At 38.7% G+C, this 26,696-nt stretch overlaps 1 protein-coding gene across 2 annotated transcripts in view; it reads right to left on the bottom strand.

The window, feature by feature from the left end:
* The window catches only part of TOGARAM2 (TOG array regulator of axonemal microtubules 2), a 99,913-nt gene that overhangs the window by 5,623 nt on the left and 67,594 nt on the right, over positions 1-26,696 (bottom strand). The window contains exon 20 of one of the 2 annotated variants that reach the window (XM_056813215.1): positions 7,416-7,502. In XM_056813215.1, coding sequence (XP_056669193.1) covers positions 7,416-7,502 — 87 coding nt within the window. Of the gene's footprint in view, positions 1-7,415; positions 7,503-18,045; positions 18,237-26,696 lie in introns of those variants that run through there. The other variant, XM_056813216.1, reaches the window with a different exon arrangement.

Genomic DNA, 26,696 nt, shown 5'->3' with positions numbered 1-26,696 from the left:
TCAGAATTACAGAATGTTAAAATAAGAAAGAACTGTAGAGATTATTTAGTCCAATCTCTTCATTTTTCAGATGAGGAAACAAAATAGAGAAGTGACTTGTTCAAAGTCACATAGCAAGTTATCAGGAAAGGTGTCTTCCTACTATACACTTTGCATCCTATGTAGACTGTAAGCTCCCTGAGAATAGAGACTGATGTGATCATTCTTTATACAATCCCTATTTCCTACAGTTTACGGCATAATAAATAAATGCTTAGTGATTCATTTATTGTTTTGGAAGATGGAAAGAAGTAAAGGGATAGATCTGGGACTTTAAGGGAAAAAAAGAGGAATAAGATTTATATAGGCACTATGCTAAACATTTTACAGATTTTATCTCATTTTATCCTCACAACAATCCTGACTGAGAGATGCTGTTATATTCCCATTTTACAATTGAGGAAAGATTATGTGACTTGCCCAGGTCTTACAGCTAGGAAAGGTCTGCAGCTGTATTTGAAGTCAAGTGTTCCTGACTCCAAGCCCAGCACTGTGCCACCTAGCTGCAAAGAACACCGAGAAATAATGAGAAATAATATATACCTTTAAGGATTAAATTGAAGGTAATTGGAATTCTAGGAAGACAGGGCAAGACGAGTCACTCAAAGTTATTTGCAAACACACACACAGAAAATGGGATAACTGGGGGGTTTGTTCTCCCTGGAGTTGTCTCCCTGGGTCAGATAAGGGACAGAAGGTATCTTTTACACCCAGACCTCCAGATTATGAGATTGCATTTATCAGATGCCTGCCATGTGTCATGGCAATTGTCAAAGACTAGCCAGTTGGTGGCTGGCAAAAACCTGACCTGTTATTTGCCTGCACTCTCTCTCCATCCCATCAGCAGCTTCCAGGTAAGTAGATCCAGATGAACCCAGTGGGGCAAATATCTGCTCACAGCCAAGTGGCTCCATACTGCTCTGGCCCAATCACCAATGCCAGGATAAAGAAAGAACTAATGGCTCTATAATTGCCTTGTCACCTCTCTTCTGTAAGCTGATCTTGGATGAGGCACAGGCAACTACGTACCAGGATGGGATGGTATCCACAAAACTGCTCAGGGATGTGCTCAGCATGCCAGGCTATTAGGCAAGGATGACAAATTCTGGTCACCTGCTCCCTCTGCCATCAGGTAAGTGTAGAAGTTATGCCCTTATAGAGCCATACAAAATTATGCAATTATATTCCTAAATAGCCTAGTCCTGTCCACAATGGATGGCCAGCCCAGCTGGGAGATGAGGGACTAATGAAGACAGATACAAACAATAAGTAATATTTGGTATGTGCTTACTATATGCCGTGTTTGGCATACTGTACTTTCTTTTTTTTAACCTTCCATCTTAGAATCAATACTGTGTATTGGTTCCAAGGCAGAAGGGCAGTAAGGGCTAGGCAATGAGGGTTAAGTGATTTGCCCAGGGTCACACAGCGAGGAAGTGTCGGAGCTTGTACAAGAATATTCATAGCTGCACTCTTTGTGGTGGCAAAAAGTTGGAAAATGAGGGGATGCCCTTCAATTGGGGAACGGCTGAACAAATTGTGGTATATGTTGGTGATGGAATACTATTGTGCTAAAAGGAATAATAAAGTGGAGGAATTCCATGGAGACTGGAATGACCTCCAGGAATTGATGCAGAGTGAGAGGAGCTGAACCAGGAAAACATTGTACACAGAGACTGATACACTGTGGTACAATAGAATGTAATGGACTTCTCTACTAGCAGCAACACAATGATCCAGGACAATTCTGAGTAACTTATAAGAAAGAACACTATTCACATTCAGAGAAAGAACTGTGGGAGTAGAAACCCAGAAGAAAAACAACTGCTTGATCACATGGGTTGGTGGGTATATGATTGGGGATGTAGACTATAAATGAACTCCCTAATGTAAATATTAATAATATGGAAATAAGTCTTGATCAATGACACATGTAAAACCCAGTGGAATTGCAAGGAAATAACATGAATCTTGTAACCATGGGAAAATGTTCTAAATTAAGTAATTAAATAAAATTTTTAAAATTTTTAAAAATTTTTTTAAAAGGAAATGTCTGAGGTCAAATTTGAACCCAGGACCTTCCATCTCTAGGCCTGACTCAATCCACTGAGCTATCTAGCTGCCCCAATGCTATATTTCTTAGATCATAGAATCAGTTCTAGAACTGGAAAGGACCTCAAAGGCCCCTCATTCTTCAGATAAGGAAATTGTGCCTGAGATAGCGTCAGTGACTTATCCAAGGTTACAATTGGGAATAGTCATTGGAATTAGGACCCAAGTTCTCTGACTCCAGACCCAGAAGTTGAATCCATGGACAACAAAGCAATTGGACTGGCCAGAAGGCACCCAGGAGCAGAAGTCCAGCTAAGGAGGAAGGGGTTGATGGATACCACAGATCCAGAAAAGGAAGCAATCAATCTCAAGGAAGTCAGTTAGAATTATGAGAAGTAAGGGCAAGTAATCAGGAACCAAAACAAAAGAGACCAAGAGAACGCAGGAGAGAGCACCAGCAAGCAGGAAACACCACAAAGAAATGCTGCTCCTGGGGCTGAAGTTCTAGGATAGGCTTTCCTCGGAGCAGTCACAGAGCAACCCACAAAGAGTCACCAGAAGGCAATCGAAGAGGTGTGAGGATGAATCCTGTCTCCAGCTAAGTCAGTGACAGATGCTTGTTCCCAGTCCTACAGATCAACGCAAACCCCAAAGTCACTCATACTCATTGGCACACCACTGTCCACTGAAGAAGGCAAGATCTTCTCAAACTCAGTTATGGGACTGCATCTCAGCCTGGAAGAGGAGTCATCTGCTGCCCTTCTATTCCAATGACAGATGCCCTCCCTGCCACCCATCCTTTTCCTTCCATAACCCAGACCTCCATTTCTGTTCCTATTTTCTATGCTGAAAGAGAAGGAGGCAAGCCAACTCAGAACCGAGCACCGTGATTGTAGGAATTGGCTGTCAGTGGTCTTTCTAACTGACTGAGACTGCAGATGCCCTCCCGGGAGCCATCATGGTGGAGAAAGGCCCATTAAGCTCTGGCTTAAATGTAGCTGGGGGTAATTAGCAAGAGATTTACTCCTATTAAGCCAAGCTTTTATTGGCCATCTCTCTGTGTCAATTGAAATTACCATCTCCTCTGCCCATGGCTAGCACTGAACTTAATGAAGAGTGGCTTCGGGGGGAGAAACGGCTGTCATTTTCAGTTTTTTGGAAGATGATAGAAAAAATTACAATAAAGTTCAAGGACTGAAGGAAATGATGATCATCTATTCCTAGGCTGAAGCAGAATGTCTGCATAAGGTCAGAAAAGAAAGTCTCCAAAAGAAGGATCAGTGCATCTAATCTGAAGGTGAGGAGCCTCACGTAGCACCAGTGATCTCCCTCTCTGCTCCCACATATTTCTGTCATCCCCTCGGAATGCCCCCAAATCACTGCTACTGCCTTTTCTGAGCCCAGGGTGTTTGAGAAGCCCAGGACAAGGACAAGGGTTTGTAGATGCTCTAAATTAGCGGGGCTAATAGTCAAGTCCAGAGGACTTATCGATGTCAAGGAAGAACAGTAACCTTCTGTCTTAAGCAGACACAAACCCTAGAGTCTCTAGATGTGGGGTAACTGTGGTCCGGAGGGCAGACTAGGGAGGAAGGGATCTGAATGACGTGGAGCTTTCAGGGGTCTGGGCAAGAAGGGATTAGGACCCAGGCAAACAAGTTAATAAGCATGGGGCAGAAGCAGCAAGAATGGTGTCTCAAGCTGAGACACAGGCTCTGTGAGCCAGAGATGGAACAGTTATCCCAATGTGGATGGGCATCAATCTACAGGTGGACACAAGCTGGTTTCCCAGGCTCCTTAGATCTACCAGTATCAAGGCTTATAGCCTATTCCATCTGCTTAGGTGGACCAGGTCTTACTAGATCTGTTCTGTGGAGAGTTCTGAAACGGGCACTAAATGTGGCCATACAGCTCTGTAATGATGACATGTTTCTTGGTTTTTTTTTTTTCTTTAACAAAAATGTTATGGTCTCTTTTGCTTTTGTGTCACCTTTCTTTTCAAATCTATCCCTCGTCTCCCCCAACACCATCCCTTATAAAAAGAGATTAAAGGGGCAGTTAAGTGACTTAATGGATTCAAATCTGACCTTAGACATTTTCTAGCTGTGTGGCCCGGGTCAAGTCACTTAATTCCAATGCTTAGCCCTTACCACTATTCTGCTTTGGAACTGATACTTCTATCAATTCTAAGACAGAAGACAAAAGTTTTAAAAAGAGAGACTAAGAAGGATGGGTGGGGGGAGCAGTTCAGCTAAACTAGCCACCTCATCCTTCTTAGCCTCTCTGTAGCATCTGACACTGCTGACTCTCTCCTCCTGAATATTCTCCCTCTCTGGGTTTTTTGATACTCCTTTTCTTGGGTCTCCTCCTATCTGTCTGAATAGTCTTTCTCAATCTCCTTTATTTTTTTATCCACATCATTCCCTCTAACTGTGGTGTAGTCCAAGGCTCTATCTTGGGTACCAGCCCCATTCTCTTTTCACTTTGTCATTTGATAATCTCAATAGTTCCTGTGGATTAATTCCAACTTTTTGCAGATGTTTTACAAATCTATTTATCCAGTATTATATTTTGTTTCCCAAGCTCCAGCCCTGCATCAAGGATTGTCCAAATTTAAAAAGCCTCCTGTTAGGGGGCAGCTGGGTAGCTCAGTGGATTGAGAGCCAGCCCTAGAGACGGGAGGTCCTAGGTTCAAATCTGGCCTCAGACACTTCCCAGCTGTGTGACCCTGGGCAAGTCACTTGACCCCCATTGCCTAGCCCTTACCACTCTTCTGCCTTAGAGCTAATACACAGTATTGACTCTAAGACAGAAGGTAAGGGTTTAAAAAAAAAAAAAGCCTTCTGTTAGGGCATCTAGGTTGCTCAGTGGATAAAGAGCCAGGTCTAGGGATGGGAAGTCCTGGGTTCAAATTTGTCCTTAGATATTTCCTAGTTGTATGACCCTGGACAAGTCACTTAACCCCACTGCCTAGTCTTTACTCTTCTTCTACCTTAGAACCAATACTTAGTATCAATTCTAAGACAGAAGATAAGGGTTTTTTTTATAGCCACCCTGTTTTGTTTTCTTGTCTTAAGCACCCCCACAGATATCAAAGTGGTTTTATGAAATGTCTAGGTCCAGCCATATCATGTGTCTATTCAGTAATCTCCAGTGGCTCCCTATTGCTTCTAGATTCAAATGTAAACTCTTCTGGCATTTACAGTTCTTCACAACCCAGCCCCTTCGTACCTTTCTGGACTTCTGACACATTACGCCCCTCCATGTACTCAGCCATATTTACAAAATCAATATTCTGTGTGACCTTGGGCAAGTCATTTGCTCTCCACAGAATCAACTTCCCTGCTTGTAAATTGTTTCCTACTATTTTAGACTTAGCCTAATTGGTTTCTGAAGTTCCCTATAGTTTTAATATCCTTAAGTGCCATCCAATGGCAAAGAGCTAAATACCATGTTGTGTTCAGTCTGAAAGGCAGGCAAAAACAAAATCCTCTAGCTTGGCCAAGTCAATAGCACCAGGCTGGAGAGGATCCCTTGGGCTAGTGAGCACATTTCAGTCCATGAGTAAAATGCTTCCAAGCTTGCTTTCTATCTCTACTGCAAGCAAGAAACTAAACTTGGGGCAGTTTATCTTAGCTGAAATCAGAACATGGTGACATGACAAGCAGTGCCTGCTTTCCAAGAGTCTATTTTCAGAAAGAATAGTACAAAATGGCATCCATTTGCTTCTGTACAATTTTTGGTAGGCATACCCCAATAGGCAAGTATAGATCTGAATACTAAAAGAAGAACTATAAGGATGTTTCAAACCACTAAAAATAAGGAAAACACAAATTAGAACAAGTGTGAGGTTTTACCTCTCACAAAATAAATTGATAAAGATAATAGAAGATGAAAATAGTTCTTGTTGGGGGAGCTACAGAAAAACAGCCAAACTAACATCCTGTCGTTGAAAGGGTGGATGAGTCTAACCATTCTGGAAATTATTTTAATTATTTAAGTAATGTGACTAAACAATTATATGCCCTCAGAGATCCCACTCCTAGTTATATATTTCAGTGAAGTTAAAGTCAGAAAATAACAGTCTCGTATGTAATGAAACATTCATAGAAGCACAGTGGCATAGAACTAGAAATAAAGTAGATGCCCATTCGTTGGGAAATGACTGAAAATACTGTGGATATTTTACTACAACATATGACATAGATGAGAATTTGGGAAGACTTGTATGAACTGATGCAGGAGGAAGTTTGCAGAACCAGTAAAATGACATACATAAAGACTTGGAAAATGTAAATTAAAAAATAAGAAAAAGACAAATGCCATATAATTATAATGTCCAATATTGGTCTTAGAAATGAAAAAATGCTCAAAGGAATAATAAAATGGAGAAATTCCATGGAGACTGGAACGACCTCCAGGAAGTGATGCAGAGCAAGAGGAGCAGAACCAGGAGAACATTGTACACAGAAACTGATACACTGTGGTACAATCGAAGGTAATGGACTTCTCCATTAGTGGCAATGCAGTGATCCTGAAAAACTTGGAGGGATCTATGAGAAAGAACACTATCCACATTCAGAGGAAGAACTGTGGGAGCAGAAACACAGAAGAAAAACAACTGCTTGATTACATGGGTTGAAGGGATATAATTGGGGATGTAGACTCTAAATGAACATCCTCGTGCAAACAACATCATTGAAATGGGTTCTGATCATAGACACATGTAAAACCCAGTAGGGGGTGGGGGGGAATGGAGGGAGGGAAAGAATATGATTCTTGTAATTGAGGAATAATGTCCTAAATTAACTAAATAAAATTTAAAAAATAAAGAGAGAAAATTAAAAAAAAAAGAAATAAAAATGCATTTCCTTCTTTTAACTAGTGATGTGAGCAACTAAAGATATGTGAGATGTGGTACATACTGCCTTCCAGACACTGTCATGATGTTGGGTGGCTTTTCTTAACTGTTTTGCTGGGAAGAGGTAGTAGAGAAAAACTCAGGAACGGGGGAAGAAATATATGCAGAAATGACTATAATATAAAAACAAGACATCAAAAATAGATATATTTTTTAAATTTGGTTTCGTCTAAGTCAGCAAGTTTCCTTTATCACCACCGGGAAACACTTACACATCAAAAAGATGAAATGCTTATGTGTGCTTCAGAATTTTACAAAGAGGGACAACCAAAGAATGGATAGTTGAAAATAGTTAGAAAAGAAAGGGCAGGCGTTTTTGAGCATCATGGGAGGGATGCTTCCATAAAAGGTAGAATGCCATAAAACTGGGGATACAAAACCTATCCCGAGGCCAGAAGTTTCTTACCTGCCAGACGCTGTGTGAGGTCACACATTGCTCGGCCATTCATGAAACAAAGTCGACCCGAAAATGTTTGCAGCAAGGAAACGTTGTCTGAAAGAGATAGATGGAAATAGTCACAATATAAAAATTTCTTGTGTTTCTGGAGCACTTTGTCCCCAGAGTATAAAGTACCTACTAATAGAAAAAGACATTTTTTGAGAAACCAGAGGGATTCTTTTAGGTCACTAAGGTACCCCTCATACAATGAAGTGGAAACTTACCACACAGGATCCTAGTAGCCAGAGGAAGCTGGTGGCACAATAAAGAGAGTATTGGGTCTGGAGTCAAGAAGACCCGAGTTCAAAACTGACCTTGGACTTTTTTCTAACTTTACCTTCTGTCTTAGAATAGACACCTAGTATCTGTTTCAGAGCAGAAGAGTATTAAGGGGTTCAGGGACTTGCCCAGGATCACATAGCTAGGAATATCTGAAATCAGATTTGAACCTAGAACCTTCTATCTCCAGGTCTGGCTCTCTTTCCACTGAGGCACCTAGCTGCCCTTAGTCTTAGATATTTATAAGCTGGATGACCATGAGAAAGTCACTGTTTTCCTCAGTTTCCTCAATTGCAAAAATGGAGATAATAAAAATACCTATTTCCTAGGGTTGTTGTGAGTATCAAATGAGATAATATGTTTTAAAAGGCAGGAACAGGAGGGGTGGGTGTCAGCAAATTTCTGACCCATAATAGGTACTATACAACAAGTTCATTCCCTCACCTTCTCACCCCTTCCCCCAGGGATAGTGTAGAAGGGGAGAGGGTCTGGAAAACCCAAGTTCCAGGCTTGTGGCCCTGGGCAAGTCTCTAAAGCTCTCAGCACCCCAGCATCTATCTCTCAGGCCATGAGTAGGAGAAGAGGTCTCCAGCTCTGCACTGGATCTCCTTACTCTGACAACCACTGTGAGCCTTTACATAAAATGAGTAGATTGGGCTTGATGGCCTATAAGATCCTCTCCAGCTTTAGGAAGAATTTCCAAAATTCTATGATCATCTTAAAAATGAAAAAAAACTGAGACTAAGAAGTTGACCCACACAGGAAGAAAGGAAAGGAAGAAGCCTTTATTAGCATCTACTATTTGCCGGGCATTGTGCTAAGTGTTTTATGTCATTTAGGGGCAGCTAGGTTGCTCAGTGGATAGAGCACCAGACCTAGAAAAGGGAGGTCCTGGGTTTGAATCTGGCCTCATTGGCCTATGTAACCTTGGGCAAGTCAATTAAGCCCCATTGCCTAGCCCTAATCATTCTTCCACCTTGGAACCAATGCTTAGTATTGATTCAAAACAGAAGGTAAGGGTTTAACATATATTATATATTATATATATTATATACCTATACTTGTATATATAGCACATAATCATAATAATATAATATAAATATCATATCACATGTTATATATATGTGTGTGTGTGTGTAAATTTCATTTGAGCCTTACAACCACACTGGAAAATAAGTGCTATTACTATTCCCATTTTACAGTAGAGGAAACTGAGGAAGGCTGGGATTAAGAGGACCAGATCACATAGCTATATTTGAACTCAGGTCCTCCTAACTCTTAAGCCCAGATTTCTATCCCCTGTATCTAGCTGCCTCTAAGTCACTAACGGCACTTGTCCCCATAGAGGTCACTCGGCAAGTTAGTTAACTGCATCCTGAGGACCAGGATTCAGCTCTCTTGCCCTGTAATTGTTTTTCCCACAGTAGGAAGTTGTGTCTTCATATCAAATCTTGCCTTGAGTACAACAAGGTCCCTGAGGTCAGGGAGCATGGGCAGAAGGAAAACCTGTGAAGTCTTAGAAGGCTCTGTCTTCTCCCTCCGTCCCCTCTTCCTTGCTCCCCCTCGCTCTGGCTCTGGTACCCAGGGCTCTTTCGGTTCTAACAGCTCCTAGAGCACAGAAAAGAGGACAGGCTGTATTCACTAAGGAATTACTAGTGTTGCCTCTGTCATTGTAAAAGAACACAGGAGAGAAAATGATTAGATGGAATTTTAGGCACCAGTGGGAGAAATCTATTATTCCATCTCCAAGTCAATCCTAGCAAGAACAATATCCTTTTTACCATTCCAGTTCAACTTCATTCCACACTTCCTAAACACTATCTATGTATGTGTTGGGTGCCAGGGAGGCAAAGATGGAAAAGCAATATGTTCTCTAGAGTAAAGGGGAAATCCAGGCAGATTACTCTAAGAAAAACAGGGACTAGGCAGCTGGGGAGCATAGTAGATAGGCAGTTAGGCTTGAAGTCAGGAACACCTGGGTTCAAATATGACCTCAGACATTTCCTAGTTGTGTGACCTTGAGGAAGTCACTAAACCTCAGTTGCCTGGCCCTTACCACTCTTCTGTCTTAGAATCGATAACTTAGTACCAATAATTTAATATAGCGTCTAAGACATAAGGTCCCATTTAAAATGAAAAAAGAGAGGAGAGCAGAGCAGAGCAGAGCAGAGGAGAGCAGAGCAGAGCAGAGCAGAGGAGAGCAGAGGAGAGGAAAAAGAAAAATGGGTAATGAAAGGTCACTCTTTGGGATATGGGGAAAATGAGGGAGGGAAATGTCACATTGTGCCTACTTGGGTCTTGAACCTGCCGGCATGGGGTAAATAAATATTAATTGATTTGTATTGAATTTAGTGGCAACTCCATCATCCCTACACTACAATTAGCTCCCCCTTGGGCCTCATTTAGTACTTCGGTTTCCTACTGATTCCTACCTTCCCCATGCTAAGGCAGCAATTTGGAAGCAGATCTTACATGAAAATGCACCTAGTCTTGCAGAGAGTGAAGAAAGCTCCTAATCGGTGGCTTGTTCGCCTGAAGCTAACAACGGTGCAATGCAAGAGTGCTGAGTTTAGTATGAGAAGACCGAGATAAAATCTGTCTCTGCTATTTATGGTGGGTGTGACAATGGGACAGGTTGCTTTACCTGGCTCAGCCCCAGTTTCTCCATCCATAAAATGAAGTGACTGGGTTGAAAACACCCAGATAGATCCTAAGAGCTCCTGGAAGTAGCCACGATGGCACTCTTCCTGTTCTGCCTTCGGAATGCTGGTAGGAATACTGGGTGGGCACACCCTGACTCTGGGATCTCACTGACACACTGACAGCTTAAATGAGTAGAAGGCAGGACAAGGAAGACGCCCTGTTCTCTCAGGAAAGGTGTAGCGAGAGAGCATGTCTGCGCCTGCAGATGATTTGCAGAGGGGATGAGGTGTTACAAAAACAAACCAGCCCAAGGAAGCTTTCCTTGTTTCTGAATCATCTGGCCTTCTTGGGGGCTAAATTCCTTTTATCAAGGGCATAAAAGACTTGAGACCTCATCCAGGGAATGTGAGAAAAAAAAACCAACAAAACACTTAACTAGGAGTTAAGAGGTCTATGTTTTAGTGAAAAGTCTAATACTAATGAATGATGTTAACCTGGGGGTGGGGGAGGGAACCACTTTTTTTCTGTGTGTGTCTCACTTTCCTCATCTGTAAAAGAAGTAAGATCAGTGGCACACTGATAAACTGCCTGGGGGTGGGGTGTAGAGATGTACACAATGTACACTTTTAAGATTAATCTGCATTACTTTTTTAGCCCTTTCCTTCTGCCTTACAACCAATTGTTGTAGTGGGATTTTGCATTATCATTATTTTTTTAGTCAATTTATGACTATAAAGGTGCTGTCTCCTATAGAATTTCACTTGAAAAAGTTTGGTTGACCCTTCTCATACTTCTATTAAGTATTCTCTCAATATATAAGTAGCTTATTCTCATAAAAAAAAATTTTGTATGAACGAAAAAGTAACCCTTTGAGTTACCCACCACTGAAATCCTCAGATTGTGATATTCCATTACTTGTGACCATATGACATCATCAGAAGACTATTTTATTTAACTTTATAAGATAGAATTCTGTATATTGGTTCTAAGGCAGAGTAGTGGTAAGGGCTAGACAATGGGGGTTAAGTGACTTGCCCAGGGTCACACAGCTAGGAAGTGTCTGAGGCCAGATTTGAACCCAGGACCTCCCATCTCTAGGCCTGACTCTCAATTCACTGAGCCACCTACTGGCCCCCTTAATCTGATTATTAATATTTTCTCTATCACTTTAAGTTTAGATAATCAACAATAAACCAAGCCAATTTATGACATTTGTTCATTTCTAAGGTTTAAATGCTCACACTGAAAATTTAACATCTGGCTTTCCAGCAGGTTCAAGTTGGCTCCATTACACTCCTGGGTATGATATTTGTACTTATGTTTCAATATTTGTGATCTCTTCAATACAAGTCCCCTCTTCTAGTTGTGCAAATCATACCCCATCCAAGCCTCCTTATGCAGTGCTGCTACTTCACATTTTCCTTCAAATTCTTCACAAGTTTCAACCAAACTGCAGAGGAACTTCCACTGGGTCCTTTGACATTACGGATAACATCGTTATCAAAACAAGTGGGCTGTTCTCTTTCATGCTTGGCTACATGATTGGTCCACCTTCTTCTCTGGTAATATATCTCATTGATTATATTTTTCCCCTGTTTTTCACATGTAATTTGCCACTACTTGTATGCTGAAATCCATTTACACTTACCATGTGTGTCTCCATTGCCCTTTGGGTTTACCCACCACTGAAATTCTCAGACTGTGATATTCCAATACTTGTGACCATACAACATCACCAGAAGAATATGTATTTAATTTTATAAGATAGAATTCTGTTTTAGGGAGGAGCTTGGGGTGACTGAAAGCAAGGTCCAATTTTTCAAAGACACCAGTAGACACTCTTCCTCCAATTTAATTGTAGGTCCAGTTCATTATCCATCTACAACTTAATGAGCTATCCATCCTGACAATATGCATTCTTCATCTACTTGGTTTTTCCCCTGTAGACAGTCAGACCAAACTTTTTTTGAGTAACTATGGATCCATTGATAAGACTCGACCAGGTTCCACTGCTTGATCAATTATCATAAAATCATCCATAAACAAGAGTATTGTTAAACTTAAATAGAAAAGATTGCTCGAAGACTGAATTTTGACTTAGAAAACCTCAAATTAACAATCTCTATATTTCATTGAATGTTTTAATTATTTTGTAAAATATTTCCCAATTGCATTTTAGGGCAGATAATAGATACTTCTGATGTAGAAAACTTCTCACAATGTATAGAGTTTGCCTCTTCCACTTGGACCCTGCATTAAACATCCTCCATTTCAGTGGTAAACAATTTTCATGACATATTTCTCTCTCTTTTGGGTTTTCCTTTATATTAATAATCAGAGAGTCTCTAAACAGTTATATCTGTCATTCACTCTTTCAAAGAATCTTATATGATTTTGGTGTGAATCTTTGGAGGCAAGACTTTAACATGGCATTTCAATCAATTGAACAAATTCTTTTTATAATCAACAAACAGGAAGCATAGTGGAATTTTGCATTATCATTATTTTTTTAGTCAATTTATGACTATAAAGGTGCTGTCTCCTATAGAATTTCACTTGAAAAAGTTTGGTTGACCCTTCTCATACTTCTATTAAGTATTCTCTCAATATATAAGTAGCTTATTCTCATAAAAAAATTTTGTATGAACGAAAAAGTAAGCCTATAGATTGGAAGGCACTTTCATTTCTTAAATGAAGATAGTAATGGTAATTTGTTAGTAATGGCATCCATGACTTTTCCTCCAATTGCTTGGTGTCCTCCCCTCTTTCTGGTTAAGAATTGCTCCCTAAGTAATATCAAAAACAGAATCTTGAATGTAATAGACACTTAATAATAAATCAATAAATAACTGATTGATTGGAACCTCCACCGCACAGATCTTCTCTACATATATTTGGGTCTAGTCCAGCTATTCTTTGCTTCCTTGTTTTCTTCGGTGCCATTTCTATTTTCTCATTCAGCATACAACAGACTGTGGTGTTAGAATTTAAATGTAGTTTATCCACTGTCATCTATAGAAAAAAATACTTTGTTGTAGAAATCATAATGGATCATCTCCATATTTTATCTTTTTGCTGTCTTCTTTCAAATTTCATTATTATATGTTCTTGGGATGGTTTGGTTTAATTGGGTTTCATGTCAAGCCTTCTGTAAATTCACTTTTTCTCTCTTGCTCCTCACTCTTTAATAAGATGATATAACTCAAGCTCTTCAACTACCTCTGTAAAATTTTATTGTCTGGTCACCATACAGCTCCACTTAGCTAGAAAATCAGGTATTTGCTGGCTGAAATTATTTCTAGGGTCTTCTTCCTTCTTTGGTTTATGTCATTTGTTTTGTGTCAATTGTTTTATTTCAAGTAAGCAAAAGAAATCATGATAGCTAGTGTCAATATCCATTCCTTTATCCATTTTCCATTTGGGGAGCATAAATAGCTTTTAAAAATAGATTAGAATGGAATTGCCTTCATTGCATGCCTTATCTTCACATTTCCATTCTTTTATCCAAATTGATGTTAATTTTTATTTTTGAGTAAGAGGTTTTTCTTTATGTAGTTGATTAAAAAATTATTCTCACATTGATAACCAGCTGTTTTATATTAATTCAATTTAGCAAATGTTTATTAAGATCCTACTATGTGCAAGGTTCCGTGTTAGACACTGAAGATAAAAAGATTAAATATTTTCATAAAATGAAAGTTATTTCTTGTAAGGAGCTTGTTATGGGGGTGAAACATGTACACAATTAAGTAAATGCAAAATATATGTGAAGTAATGCAAAGTAATTGCAAGAGAGGGAGGAAGCTGATAACTGGAGTGGGGGGGGTGTCAGGAAATGCTTCATCTAAGAAGTGGCAACTGAACTGAGCACTGAAGGAAACTAGGAATTTCATAAGATAAGATTAGAAGGAAGAACATTCCAGACATGAGACCACCACTTGTGCAAAGTCATAAAGGCAAAAGATGGCAGAAACATCATCATATTAAGATAAGTCACTTCCATTATTTTTCACCTCACTAAATACTGATTCATGTTCAGTGTTTCCCAGTGGTGAGGCACTAAAGTAAGACTTTTATGGACATTCTTGTGCCATCTTGTCTCAAAGATTGTTGTAAGGCAAGGAAAGGATTGTGTAAATGGAAATTTCTGCTCCCCTTTTGATGACTTGCAATATTTTTTCCCAAATCATGGTGGTGAATTTCCTTTTATAACTAGGCTTTTCTAGCTATAGCTAGGCTTTTTCAGACTCCAAATGAAGAAGTCACAACCCCCGCCCCCTTTTGGGGTAGACACTTGCCCCATAAGTTATTCTTGATTATAGAACTCCATGCTAAGAGTACAACCCACCCACCCTTATCAGAGTTCTTTTCTAGCCTCAGTGCCAGCATGCCCTACAGGTAAATAATGTCCAATACCCTTGTACTATGGGCAGTCAGGAGGTAAGATCTTAATATGAAGTAACTGGCAACCACCAATTCCTCAGTGAAAGAGGAGGCAGCAATCCCTATGCCTTCTAACCAAACTACAGAGAGGAAGCCATGAGGAAATTATGGCTGTTTTATGTATTTTATCCTTGGATTCTAGAATCAGAAAATACTTTGAGAAATCAATTACTTAGCTTGGCTGAGGTGACCAGATCCCATGAGTTAGACAAAAATTCTTAGTAAGTACATACTATGTACCAAGTACCATCCAAAGTACCCAGACAAGAAGAAAAGCAAAACAGTCCCTGCCCTCAAAAAGCTCACATTCTAGTGGGGAAGATGGCATGTTAATAATTAGATATATGCATGATATATATAGAGGTAAATAGCTATGTATACAAATGATATATATACAGAGTAGATCAAAGTACAGGTATCCCTTCCAGGTAGCGTTCCTGGGATCTAGAAAATCCTCATAAAAATTTTGGCCCTCCCTTCGAGCCAGAGGAGAAGTCAGAATTTTTTCTTTTTCTTTTATGGGGTGTTTATGATATCACATTGTAAAATTTGGGTTAAGTATTTGGTCATAAGATACAACCCACAATATATTGAAAGTACAATGGGAAAAGTCATAATGTGGAAGGGATATCTATAGTCTGAAAAGATAAGGTGCTAATAGTTGAAATTGAATCCAGATCTTTGTGACTTGAAGACCACTTCTCCCCATTCCCACCACACTATCGCTATACAAGATATATATAAATCCACAGTGATTAGGGATTGGAGACCACTGATGACTAAGGGAGTCAGGAAAAGCCTCTTAAAATTATTTGAGCTAAGGCTTGAAGGAGGCTTGGAGTCCAAGAGGCAGTGGTGAAGAAGGATGTCTGTGAAGGTCTGAACTGAGCTCATCTGGACTAATTAGGCTAGAAGAGGACATCACAGCTCCTAATTTCTCCTTTGTTAAATATCCAAGAATGACAATATTCACTGACTTGAGATCAGTGAGATCTTCATTATGCTTGTTTAGCTTTTCAACTTGCTAGGATGCACACATTCAAACCACTGAAGAATTCCAGAATCTTAGAGCAATAAGGTGGTTCAATGGATTGAGAACAATGCTAGAGACCAGAGTTCCTGGGTTCAAATCTGATCTCAGACACTTATCTGAGAGACTTGGGAAAGTCACTTAATCCCCAGTTCCTAGCCCTTACCACTCCTGCCTTGGACTCAATACATAATTTTGATTCTAAGAAGGAAGGTAAAGGTTTTAAAAAATAGAATTCCAGAATCTTAGTTTGGACAGAGCCTTGGACATCAGATCTAGTCCAACTTTCTTCTCATGGGAAGACCTCAACTCGCCTGTGCTACACTATGCCATACTTTCTTCCCAGATATCACCTACTTTGCATTTTGCTAGTGAAAGATGGGCTGTTAGCATTTTATTTCATGTACTTCTCTAACTTCTCAATATAGAAACCACAAAGATCTCATAGTCAGATCTGGGTTTGAGTTCTAGTTCTGGTGGTCACAAGCGAGGTCACTATGAGTGGGTCATTTCATTTCTCTTAATTCTAAAACAAAGCTGCTGCTTTCTCCCCCATTCTCATAGGCTTGTAATGATGAAAGCACTTTGCAAAGTGGTTAAAAAAATATTTTAAGGTGAAATTCTTATTAGTCTGCATTCAGAGGTAGCTCTAATAGAGTGATAGACTTAATGTTGGGAAAATTTGAATTTGATTCCTGTCTGAGATACTTATTAACTATGTAGCCTTGAGAAAGTTATTTAACTTCTCTGTGCCTCAGTTTCCTCATATATAAAATGAGGATGATATCTACCTAAAAGGAGTATTGTTAAGATCAAGTCAGATAAGATATCTAAAGCACTTTGGAAACTTTAAAGTGATAATATAAATAAAGATATAATATAGTATAGAATATATTCATATGACATAATATATATTATATTATAATGTAATATAAAGATATATAAAAATATTTTAATAACAGTTACTGCTGTTGTTGCTATTACCACTACTACTACTACTGCTGCTGCTGCTTCTGCTTTCATTAAGACCCAACTTTCTCAAATACCAATTACCCTTCTTACACTCCATTCTACCACCTAAGTAACCAAGGAAAATGTTAACATTCAATACCTAAAATATTACTACTTTCACCATTCCACTTGCTCAATTTTGTCCATTTGGATTGGATTCTGTCTCTACCCTTCCAGTGCTCAGTCCACAATCCTGGGTACCAGACTCATGTGGAGACAGAGACCAGCAACACCCTCAGGGCAAAACCTACCTGTAGCCAACATAAATCCCAAAGGGGTGGGGCTCAACAACATATTTTTCTTGGCTTATTCTTCAGTGCTTATTTCATGGGAAAGAATCAAAAGTCAACAGCTACCAATCATGAGATAGATTACATCTTTCTGTTTCCCTCCATCTTCCATCATTGTAGGAGATTAAATGATAAGCTGCCAGGACTTTTTTTCTCCCCCAAGCTGAGCTTGCTGTGACCTCCTCAGTCTCCTCAAGGTGTCTCGGTTTTATTGGGGGATTACTTTTCCTAATTTTTTCCTCTTGCCTTAGAGCTTAAGCTTTTAAAAACAAAATGCTACATTTCAATAGAAGCTCAATCTATAAACCTGTTTATCCCAGGGTCATTCTTTTCTCCTTAAAAATATTCTATAGCATTTATGATTTAAGTCATGGGTGGTGGGGCAGTGGAAAGAGTGCTACTAGATTTGGCATCAGTAGATCCATACCTGCCTGGCATGACCATTTCCACATGAGATAATGGATATAAAGAGCTATGGAAAATGGGAGGTATATAATGTGAGCTGAATTAGAGATCTGACTATGCAGAGCTGAAGAGACAATGAATTCCAGACATGGAAGGAACCTCTATAAAAGCACCAGAGTGTCAAGAAAAGCAAGAAAGCCAGTTTGGTAGGACTGAATTCTATGATACACGAAAGGGAGTAAGATATAAAGCTGCAGAGTTAGATCAGAGTTAGCCGTGCAAACCTCAGAAAGAAAACCTTTGAGTCTGTTTCTTTATCCACTAAATAAGGGTGATAATATAGTGTGACCTCATTTTACATGACCAATATATTCCAAGATCCTTCACATAAGCTGAAAATCATCACACAGAACTCCATTATTTATTAATGATTTCTTATACAAATCTACCAAAGCACTTTATGACTTTTCTTAGGCTTCTTAGGATAGCTTCCATAGGCTCAGGTCAACATTTTGAGAATTGCTTTTTTTGTTTTTTTGTTTTTGTTTGGGGATTAAACAGCAGAAGAAAGATAGAAATATGGGTGAGTTACTTTCTCAATAGCATTTCCTAAAGGCTTAGGAAGTGCGATGATACCACCTGGATTCAGACGAAGTCCTTAAATCATGCCCTTCTGGTGGCCCCAATCTGGAAGGAAAACATTTCCAGTTTGAAACATTCATCATCCTTTTTTTTCCATCTTTCCCCACAGGCCCTGACCAACACATATGTCCACACTCATAGTACTGGCTGGCAGTAGATGACCTAGGGTGATACTGCTATCCTGAAAATTGTGGGGGAAATGCTCTTAGAATTATTGCAAGTAAGAATACAACAAAACAACCCAGTGGAATTGCTTATTTGGATCTGGGAGGGGGGAGGGAAGAGGAGAGGAAAAGAAAATTAATCCTGTAAACATGGAAAAATATTTTTTAAAACAAAATTTAAATTTAAAAAGAACACAACAAAGCATGGCAATCCAAAAAAATAAAAGCAGAAAATTACACAAAATTAAAAAAATTTTCCATTTCATGCTAAGTTTGCAGTATTTTCCTAAGCAACATGAAGTCTCATAGCAATTCATCCAGTCACACTCATTCTCACTCTGAGTTTTGCACCAATATTAGTTCTCCCATCAGTTTTTGTCTAAGGTTCTTGATTGTAAGAAATTATGTTCTTGTCAGAGCAGTATTTCTCTTCATTTCAGTAACACTATTTGATTATTAACAATGGCCCCAAAGTATAATCCTATTGATGCTGGTAGCTTTAACAAGACTAAGAAAAGTCCAAAGGTCATTTAATTTTACTCTGGAAAGTTTTGTTTGCAATAGACTTCTCTCCCCAATTTATCTGCGTTTAAACCAACAGTTCCCAACCTACATGTCATGGGCACCTAAGGAGTCCAAAGATCCATATGAAAATCTATTTTTAAACAAAGCAAACAGATCTTCTGGGGACTTAATATTACTATTACTATTTTCCAAGCAGATGTAGATCCTGGTAAGATGCATTCCTAACATCAGAGTAACTGTCATTAGTCCCTGTGTTATCACTTCCCACCTGTACTACTTGCTATAGTTTCTGATGAGTCTCCTCTCCTTAAGACTCTTTTCTCTCCAATCTACCTTTCACAGCTACCAAAGCCATCATGTGAAAGCTGACATCTGACCCAAGAAAATCCAGAGATAGAGCTAATATGGACTGAGCCTCTCATGCTGATGAAATCACAGAGCTGATCCCATAATAATAACATTTCACAATTAGATAGCAATTTGTGTGAGTATGGGTCTCAGGGACCTCTCAAGATTCTAAATTAGTACTGAGTTGCAGCTTGACATCATGGAAAGGAATTGTCCTTACCAAGAATGTTAGCTATACTGATGAGATCACAATTCTAGACCCTGCCTCCCTCAAATACACACACACACACACACACACACACACACACACACATCACTTTTAGTTTTGTAAAACACTTCATATATATCATTTAATTTGAGCCTCATAACAACTTCGTGAAGGTAAATGTCAGAGATATTCTATACATTTTACAGATGAAAAAACTGAGGTTGAGAATGGTTAAGCCTTTTAGTAACACATTTAGTGTCCAAGACAGGGTGTCCAACACCCAGATTTCTTTTGACCCCAAGGCTAATGCTACATTGCCTCTTTAAAAATGAGTCCTATGGTTATCATCATTATTAATGGAAAAGCAATACCTGATATCTACTTAATGGGCTAATTCAGAGGATGAGATAATGGGTGTGAAAGCCCCACATCAAGTTTTCTATTCATGTAACGGTCTAGTATTTTCCTGAGAGCAGAAGATGCCAAACTCTCAGGTACCTAGAGAGTTAAAAATTCTCCCAAGATGTGGGCACTTATAATCTTCAAGAAGCTAAAGCCTGTTTTGCTGGATGCTGGTTTTCCTAATAAATCCATGTGAAGCGATGATTTACCAAGGGCCTTGGCCGTGTGGTTATTGGCAATAGCAATCTCACTTACACAGAACAACATTTGGAACAAGCCGTAATTTAGAGCGGGATTTATATTGTTTGTTCTGCCGCCACACACTGGGCAAGTCGTAAATTCCCTTGAAGAGGAAGAGGGGAAATTGACAATATTTATGAACTGGAGATGGGGAGGAGAACCCGGTTGAGTTCCTTGATTTGTTGCTGCCCCAAAACTGCATCTCTAGGCTCCAGCCATTGACAAGGCTGCTCCCCCTGGTGCTCAACATACCCCACAGGCTATTTTCTCCTGAGATCTGGACCAAAGTCACTTCTCAAGTGCTGCATGATTAATGATGGTGATGGTCAATGAGAAGGATCGGTCATTTCATTAGTGCAAGGAATTCCATCCACTAACAGGGATGGAAAGTCATCTACAATTTGGTGGGCACCTAGAGGTTGCTAGCAGTGTCATAGATGGGATTCTATCCCATAACTTCTAGACTACAAACCCAAAACTCTATACACTATTCTATATTGTCTCTATGGTCATTTAATGAATTTATGTTGTCTCTGTGGTTGTTGTTTAATGAATTTAATTTCTTCAGGAAACAGAATAGGAATATGGGAGATAAGGGAGAAAAGATTTTCATTTTATCAGTGCTTTGGCATCAGGGATAAGGATGGTATGCTAAGGGTTGCATTTTATCTTCCTATTTGTCTTTACATTGGTTTAAAGAGAAATGGCAATGTGGAAAGAATATCTTTTGAATTCTTTTTCTACCCCTTACTATCTGTGTGACCTTGAAGTTCAACTTTCCTCATATGTAACATGAGGGGATTGGGCTAGATAATGACCTCTAAGATTCCTTGAGCTCTAAATCTACAATCCCAAATTTGTTGTTGTTGCGAAGTCATTTTTCAATCATTTCTGACTCTTCTTGGCGTAGATACTAGAGTGATTTGCCATTTCCTTCTCCAATGCATTTTTAAAATGAAGAAATTAAGATAAACAGGATTAGGTGACTTGCTAAGGGTCACACAGCTAGTAAGTGTCTGAGGCTGGATTTGAACTCAGAAAGATAAGTCTTCTGACTAAAGGTCCAATGCTCTATCCATTGTATCATCTAGCTGCCCTTATAAATAGGGCATAGGTATTTCATGATTGGTTTGTTTTATTTAGTTTCTCTCCTGGTAAACTTTTGAACTCTCCTCAGTTTAAATACTAAATATGTAAGACTATAAAAGGGACAGAGAATTTTAGCCCAATATTTAGATGAAGTTTGGAAAATATCAAAATTAATATTATATCTAGTTTCTACTATGAGTTTAACTTTTGGATTTGATTTTTTAAATAATTTTATATTTTTTTATATTTTATTTATATATATTATATATATTATTATATATTATATTATATATCATTTATATATAATATATTGTATATATTACATATTAATAAATATATATTATATATATAAATATATAATTTTATAAATCAGCTTTTCCTATGAAAAACAAAATTACAAGTTAACTTGTTGTCATCCCCAAAAGGTATGTTGATTCTGTCCGTGCCTTTCTTTCTACAATTAAGGAGGATCTTGACTCCCTAACAAGTTTTTCTAGTCACCAAGGAATCTGCTAACTTAAGTCCACAAACAAAGTCTACAAGATGCTGATGAATCTCAGAAAACAATGAACATTTTTTAATTGTCAGAGTTTCTCTAAAATATTCAACCATGTTGTCCCCACTCCCATGATGTTATCTACCATGTAACCAATTGTACTGTGTTTTTACCTGCCCAACTAGGTAATCTGAAACTATATTAAAGCTGACCCTTACCTCAGGGTCTTTGGTTTTTGAAACAGACCATTGACCCAGTTTTTTTTTTCCACTCCTCCTCTCCCACCCCAATAACTTTTCCATCTCATTTGGATCTGATTAGAAATACCTCTTCCTATATCTGGCATCAATTGCTACTAGCCTAACTAATAAATTGATCATGCTTGGATCATTTTATCTCAGTTTACTTGAATTTTCTAAGGTAATACTTTCTAACAATTAGAACTGTTTACAGGGAGAACAACCCAGTCTGCGATAGACTTAACTCCCTGTTACTGGAGAGATTTAAGCAGAGGTGCAACAAAGTGTGTGGGAAAGGTTGTGGGGATTTGAGGGAGACTCATTTCAAGATAGTGGGAAGCAGAACCACCTGACCTTGACAGTGCTTTCCACAATCAAGATTCTATATCTAATAAGTCTTCCCTCCCTACATCCCAACCCATTCAAATTTCTTTCTTCTTGCTACTCTTGTGAACTATCTTTGCAACATAATTTTGCATTAGATACTATCTTATAATCACTTATAATCATGTCATGTCAGTCAATCAACAAGTCTTAGTTAATCACCTGCTATGTGCCAGGCACTCTGCTAAGTGCTTGGGAAACTCATTATGCATTTTCATAATCAAAAGTTATTAATAGTGTAACTGCTATTGTTTGGGAGTCCATTCTGCTTGTGAAGACTTTCACTTCTTAGGAAATGTTACATTAGAAGAGATAGCTAGGTTTCTCAGTGGTTAGAGAGCCAGGCTTAGAGATGGGAGATCCTGTTTTCAAATGTGTCCTCAGACCCTTCCTGGCTGTATGACCCTGGGCAAGTCACTCAACCCCAATTGCCCAGTCCTTACCAATCCTCTACCTTGAACTGATACGCAGTATTGAGTTCTAAGACAGAAGGTAAAGAGTTTTTTTTTTTAATTTCACATTAGAAAATTAAGGTAAATTGAGAGAAAACTCTAAAGATTGATTTATTAGTTAGGCTAGTAGTAACCAATAAATTGGGTCAACAACAAGCCTCTCTGAATGACCAAGGATCCCAAAACAGGGGTAGGGAATCAAAGAAAAGCAAATCAAGAACAATAATCAACTGAGTTCCTGCTTTCAAGATATCCCAATCACTGGAAGACAGTGTGGGAGAGACTAGGAATAGATCAACACCTCACACCCTACACCAAGATAAATTCAAAATGGGTGAGTGACTTAAACATAAAGAAGGAAACCATAAGTAAATTGGGTAAACACAGAATAGTATACATGTCAGACCTTTGGGAGGGGAAAGGCTTTAAAACCAAGCAAGATATAGAAAGAATCACAAAATGTAAAATAAATAATTTTGACTACATCAAACTAAAAAGCTTTTGTACAAACAAAACCAATGTAACTAAAATCAGAAGGGAAACAACAAATTGGGAAAAAATCTTCATAGAAACCTCTGACAAAGGTTTAATTACTCATATTTATAAAGAACTAAATCAATTGTACACAAAATCAAGCCATTCTCCAATTGATAAATGGGCAAGGGAAATGGATAGGCAGTTCTCAGATAAAGAAATCAAAACTATTAACAAGCACATGAAGAAGTGTTCTACATCTCTTATAATCAGAGAGATGCAAATCAAAACAACTCTGAGGTATCACCTCACACCTAGCAGATTGGCTAACATAACAGCAAAGGAAAGTAATGAATGCTGGAGGGGATGTGGCAAAATAGGGACATTAATTCATTGCTGGTGGAGCTGTGAACTGATCCAACCATTCTGGAGGGCAATTTGGAACTATGCCCAAAGGGTGCTAAAAGAATATCTACCCTTTGACCCAGCCATAGCACTGCTGGGTCTGTACCCCAAAGAGATAATGGACACAAAGACTTGTACAAAAATATTCATAGCTGCGCTCTTTGTGGTGGCCCAAAACTGGAAAATGAGGGGATGTCCATCAATTGGGGAATGGCTGAACAAACTGTGGTATATGTTGGTGATGGAGTACTATTGTGCTAAAAGGAATAATAAAGTGGAGAAGTTCCATGGAGACTGGAACAACCTCCAGGAAGTGATGCAGAGCGAGAGGAGCAGAACCAGGAGAACATTGTACACAGAGACAAACACACTGTGGTATCATCGAACGTAATGGACTTCTCCATTGGTGGTGGTGTAATGTCCCTGAACAACTTGCAGGGACCCAGGAGAAAAAAACACCATTCATAAGCAAAGGATAAACTATGGGAGTGGAAACACCGAGAAAAAGCAACTGCCTGAATACAGAGGTTGAGGGGACATGACAGAGGAGAGACTCTAAATGAACACTCTAATGCAAATACTATCAACAAAGCAACGGGTTCAAATCAAGAAAACATCTAATGCCCAGTGGACTTACGCGTCGGCTATGGGGGGTGGGGGGGGGAGGAAAAGAAAATGATCTATGTCTTTAACGAATAATGCTTGGAAATGATCAAATAAAATATATTTAAAAAAAAAAAAGATATACCAATCACATTCTAACAGGGAAAAAGGAAGGAAGCAAACATGCCTTAAACACCTACTGTGTGCCGGGCATTGTGCTAACAGCTTTGTAAATATTATCTCATTTGTTTATCACATCAGCTCTGGAAGACTGATATCAGCTATTATTATATATATTATTATATTATCCCTGTTTTACAGATGAGGAAACTGAGGTTTTACAGATGAGGAAATTGAGGTAAAGAGAGGTTAGGTGACTGGTCCAGGGTCACATTGCTAGGAAGTATCTGAATCTGAATTTGAATTCAGGTCTTCCTAACTCTAGGTTCAGCACTCTCTCCATTGAGCCACCTACCTGCCAATTAGATGTAAAAAACTAAGCATGAAATCTAGACAGGATAAATCAGAAACAACCTCAAGAAGAAAGGAAGGCATGAGCATTAAGGAGGATGGGGGAAAGATTCTTGTGGAAGGTGGGATTTTAGACTAAGTATATCTTTTCTTATCTAGCAAATCTTCATCCACCTATAAAATAGTCTAGGAGGTGCAAGAGAGGGTTAAAAATATAAGTATATATATATATATATATGTATGTATGTATGTAAGTGTGTATGTATATATATGTTATACATATATATATATAAAGTTAGCAGGAACAATAAAAGCCATAGTCCTGAATCAATCAGTATTTAGCAGGTATTCAGATACAACCAGTCAGAACTTTCTTAAGCATATCTCAAACTAATCTCTTTCAACCCTATGAAGGTCGTCTAGAATTTAAGAATACCTCAAAGGACTAAACTGCATCAGTCAATGAAGTGCATTATTTTTATCAATTTAACAAAAAGAAAAATGAGATGATAAGATGAAATTTTTTCAGAGCAAAATGATATCTTCTTGGTAATTATTTGTATTTAAATTTGCATTTTAAGTGATAGAAATTATAATAAATTTTTTTTTAAGTTGCATGAACCTTAAGGATTATTGGTGGACCATATCTCACATTTTATCCATTCCTTCCACTTCATCTAGAATAGTGCCAGGCATATAATTAATTACTTCTAAAGAAAAGGCCTGACCATGTTATTTCCCCAATCAAGATGCTTCCTACTACTGTTCCTTAAAAGGGTCAAACACAAATGTCTCTGTTTGACCTTTAAAGCTATTCCGAAGAACACAGGAGGTTCTTGTAGACAGGGATTGTGTCTTCCCTCTGTATGTCCCAATTTCCTGAGTAACAACATGAGGCACAATGCTGAACAAATGTCATTGATTTAACTTGACCAGTTTGGTAGCTTGGATTCAGAGTGTGCACCTAATAGGCACAGCAAAGAGAAAACCGTGTAGCTACAGAGGTGTAACAAAGACAAAAGTGAAATGAAAAGGGGAAGGAAAATGGGCTGGGAATCCAGGAGATCTGAACTGATTCTGCCAATATATATCTTTATGAATTCAAATCTGGTCTGACACTTAATATTGTGTGAATTTAAATCAATTTGCCTCAGTTTCTTCATCTGTTAAAATGAGCTGGAGAAGGGAATAGCAAACCATTCCATTATCTTTGAAAAGCAAACCCCAAAGGAATTCTACCTCTCTAGCTCAGTTTCTTCTTCTGTAAAAGGAGGGGGAGTTGAACTGCTAGTATGACCCTGAGAAGGTTATAAAAAAGAAAGTTCCCACATCCACCAAAATGTTTACTGCAGTATTTCTTGTAGTAGCAAAGAAGTGGGAATGAAGTCAATGCCCACTCACTGGGGAACTGGTAAACAAATTGTGGTGAATGACTATGATGGAATATTACAGCATCTGAGAAATGAGGAAGATGATGAAGACTGAGAAGCAGAGGAGAGTACAAGGTAAGGTAAGCAAAACCAGTAGAACAATATATGAAATTACCAACCCAGAGAAACTGGAAGAACAGCAATGGCAAAATAATTGAAACTGAATGCCATTAAATTATCATGACCAAGTTTTTTCCCAACAAAGACTGACAAGAATGAGCCTGCCTACACCCCAAAGAGATAATAAGGAAAAAGACTTGTACAAGAATATTCATAGCTGCGCTCTTTGTGGTGGCAAAAAAATTAGAAAATGAGGGGGTATCCCTTGATTGGAGAATGGCTGAACAAATTGTGGTATCTGTTGGTGATGGAATACTATTGTGCTCAAAAAAATAATGAACTGGAGGAATTCCATGTGAACTGAAATGACCTCCAGGAAGTGATGCAGAGCGAGAGGAGCAGAACCAGGAGAACATTGTACACAGAGACTGATACACTGTGATACAATCGAATGTAATGAACTTCTTTACTAGCAACAATGCAATGACCCAGGACAATACTGAGGGACTTATGAG

Source organism: Monodelphis domestica, chromosome 1 (genome assembly GCF_027887165.1).
Source record: "Monodelphis domestica isolate mMonDom1 chromosome 1, mMonDom1.pri, whole genome shotgun sequence".
Taxonomy (NCBI): Eukaryota; Metazoa; Chordata; class Mammalia; order Didelphimorphia; family Didelphidae; genus Monodelphis; species Monodelphis domestica.
Note: the sequence above shows the minus strand (reverse complement) of the source record. Positions and strands in the feature narration are given on the sequence as shown.